Source organism: Oryzias melastigma, linkage group LG18, assembly GCF_002922805.2.
Source record: "Oryzias melastigma strain HK-1 linkage group LG18, ASM292280v2, whole genome shotgun sequence".
NCBI lineage: Eukaryota > Metazoa > Chordata > Actinopteri > Beloniformes > Adrianichthyidae > Oryzias > Oryzias melastigma.
Window position 1 is genome coordinate 22,379,911 of NC_050529.1, and position 2,263 is coordinate 22,382,173.

Here is a 2,263-nt window from a genome sequence, read left to right on the forward strand (position 1 = left end):
CCACGATAACTGAAGAGAGTTGAGTCTCACCTCTATGCTACTTAATGGGGCAGCAGGTGATCTTTCCTCTGGTTATGAAACACAAAAAAGGTTTATTTCAAGAACACAATTACTGAACAGAGAAAGAAGTTTGTGTACCTGTGGAGGTGCATTTGTTTCTCTTGTTAATCTTCCACAGCAGGAAAAGCAGAAAAACAACGAGGACGATCATGATGGTCAATAATCCCACCAAAGTGTGAAGAATCACAGAGTTCAGAGGAGCTGCAGAGTTTGATATTACATAAAAATAGATTTTTAAATTCATCTGAATATAATTTCATCCACAAACTTGATTCTTTAAAGGTTAAACTCACCTGTGAGGTTCAGTTTGGTTCCGTTTCCAAACAATATGTGTCCACATGAGACAACAGCACAGTAGTAGATCCCAGCATGAGACTCATTTATGTTCTTCATAGACAGTTCATAGACACAGCTGTGTGTTTGTGTGTTGTTGTTTCTCTCACACTGATCCTTCCTGCCTCCATGAGTGTAAATGAGTCCTGGATGAGAGTCCTCAGAGTCTTTGAACCAGTAAACTCTGTGTTCTCCATCACAGCTCCCAGTGTGTACTGTACAGTTCAGAGTCACAGAGTCTCCTGTGTGGATGTTCTCAGAGGACCACTGATCCACTGAAGTCTTCATGGTTACACCTGGACCTTTCACACTGACTGTAACACCCTCTGTAAATTCAAGGACATTTGTATCTCGTGCTGCACAGTAGTAAGTAGCTGAGTCTGAAAGTTGTAGATCTGAAATCGTCAAATGATAATTTTCGTTTTTTGTATCCAGACTAAAGCGTGGATTGTTGAATTTATCAAAAAAGGTCCCTCTTGAACTGTAAGCATAGAAACTAGAGATGGGTTCAGGTCTTCGTCCCAGTGTTTGTTTGTACCAGAAGATTGATATTAAATCTACACTTATATAAGAACATTCTAAAGTAACAGAGTCACCAGTGGAGACGGAGAGAAAACCACCTTTTTGGATTATAGAAGACGAAAACTGAGCTGCAGTGAAATAAAACAAAAGAAAAACAAAATCATAAAAAGATTATATAAAACCGTCCAGACATTTCTTCAACAAAATAAAATCATAACTCACCATTTGCTCCAAAAGACAAATATGTCAGAAAAAGAACAAAGTAATGAGAAATCATCATGTCTGGATTGTGGTGTCAAATGAAAAAACCACGGAGGATTTTTCACATTCATAGAGACGAGACTGCTTTTGATTGGTCCTCTGAAGTGACATCAGGTTTAGGAAACTTATCATTTGATCAAACCCACGGCCGATGTCAGGTTTGTGTCTGTAGAAGTGTAGTGACAGTGTCCACCAGCACAGTCACACGTCTATTTCTGCATCATTTCACACGATATAAGTAAGACACTGGAGCTTTTACAATAAAATACATGAAATTAACTTTTTTTATATTTAAGTCAGAGAGACAAAAATTGTATCTTTTGGTGTAATAGTTTCAGATGCCTTTGTTTCAGATGCTGACCTCCTTTGATTTAATCTTGTTTTAATTGCCAGAAACAAATATAGGAAAGAAGCTGTGTGATTTATTAAAGGTTTAATAAACTATTGTCTTAATTGTCTTTATTTGTAGTTATTTTAAAGCTAATGAGGGTTAAGATGTGAGCTTTACATCCAGTCTATGCATGACTCAATAAATGGACTAATCAAAAAAATAATCAGTGGTTAGTGGACTATTAAAATATTTGTTTGTGGCAGCCCTAATTACAAGCAACCAAGTGAGAGGCAGATTACTCAGAGAAGCAGATTTGACACTAGAAAAGGCCATCCATAATTGCAGTGCCAGAGAAATAACGACCAGCCAAGTAAAAGAAGCAGAAGTGAACAGATTGATAACAAAAGAAAACAAACATTTAAAACCAGTGAAAGCAGAGCTGAAAGAAATAAACTGCAACAGACGTGAACTCAAGCATGCATGTGGACGAGCATTGCAACCTGTGCAAAAAAAATAATAATTTTGCTAAAATGTGAAGAACTCAAGTCCAAAGGAAGCAGCAGGGAAAGAGAATGTAAACAACAGATCAGAGAGAAAGTGAAAATGACATGTTTCTGGGAGAAGTAAAAACAATGTCATTATTGTGATGGATTCTGGAGACGCAAACACTGAGATCTGGACAAAAAACGTCAAGAAAAACAAAAAGCAGGTGAGATGTAAAATGGACACAGGAACAGATTGTCCTGTCATGTCTGA

General features: G+C 37.3%; 1 protein-coding gene across 1 annotated transcript; it reads right to left on the bottom strand.

Annotated features, from left to right (window-relative positions):
• Nucleotides 1-1,071, bottom strand: LOC112156265 (V-set and immunoglobulin domain-containing protein 8-like; the record flags this gene model as incomplete). Its single annotated transcript, XM_036216624.1, has 1 exon — nt 1-1,071. A coding segment is annotated over one exon (735 nt), but the record flags the coding sequence as incomplete, so codon positions are not given.
• Between the last annotated feature and the right edge of the window lie 1,192 nt (nt 1,072-2,263).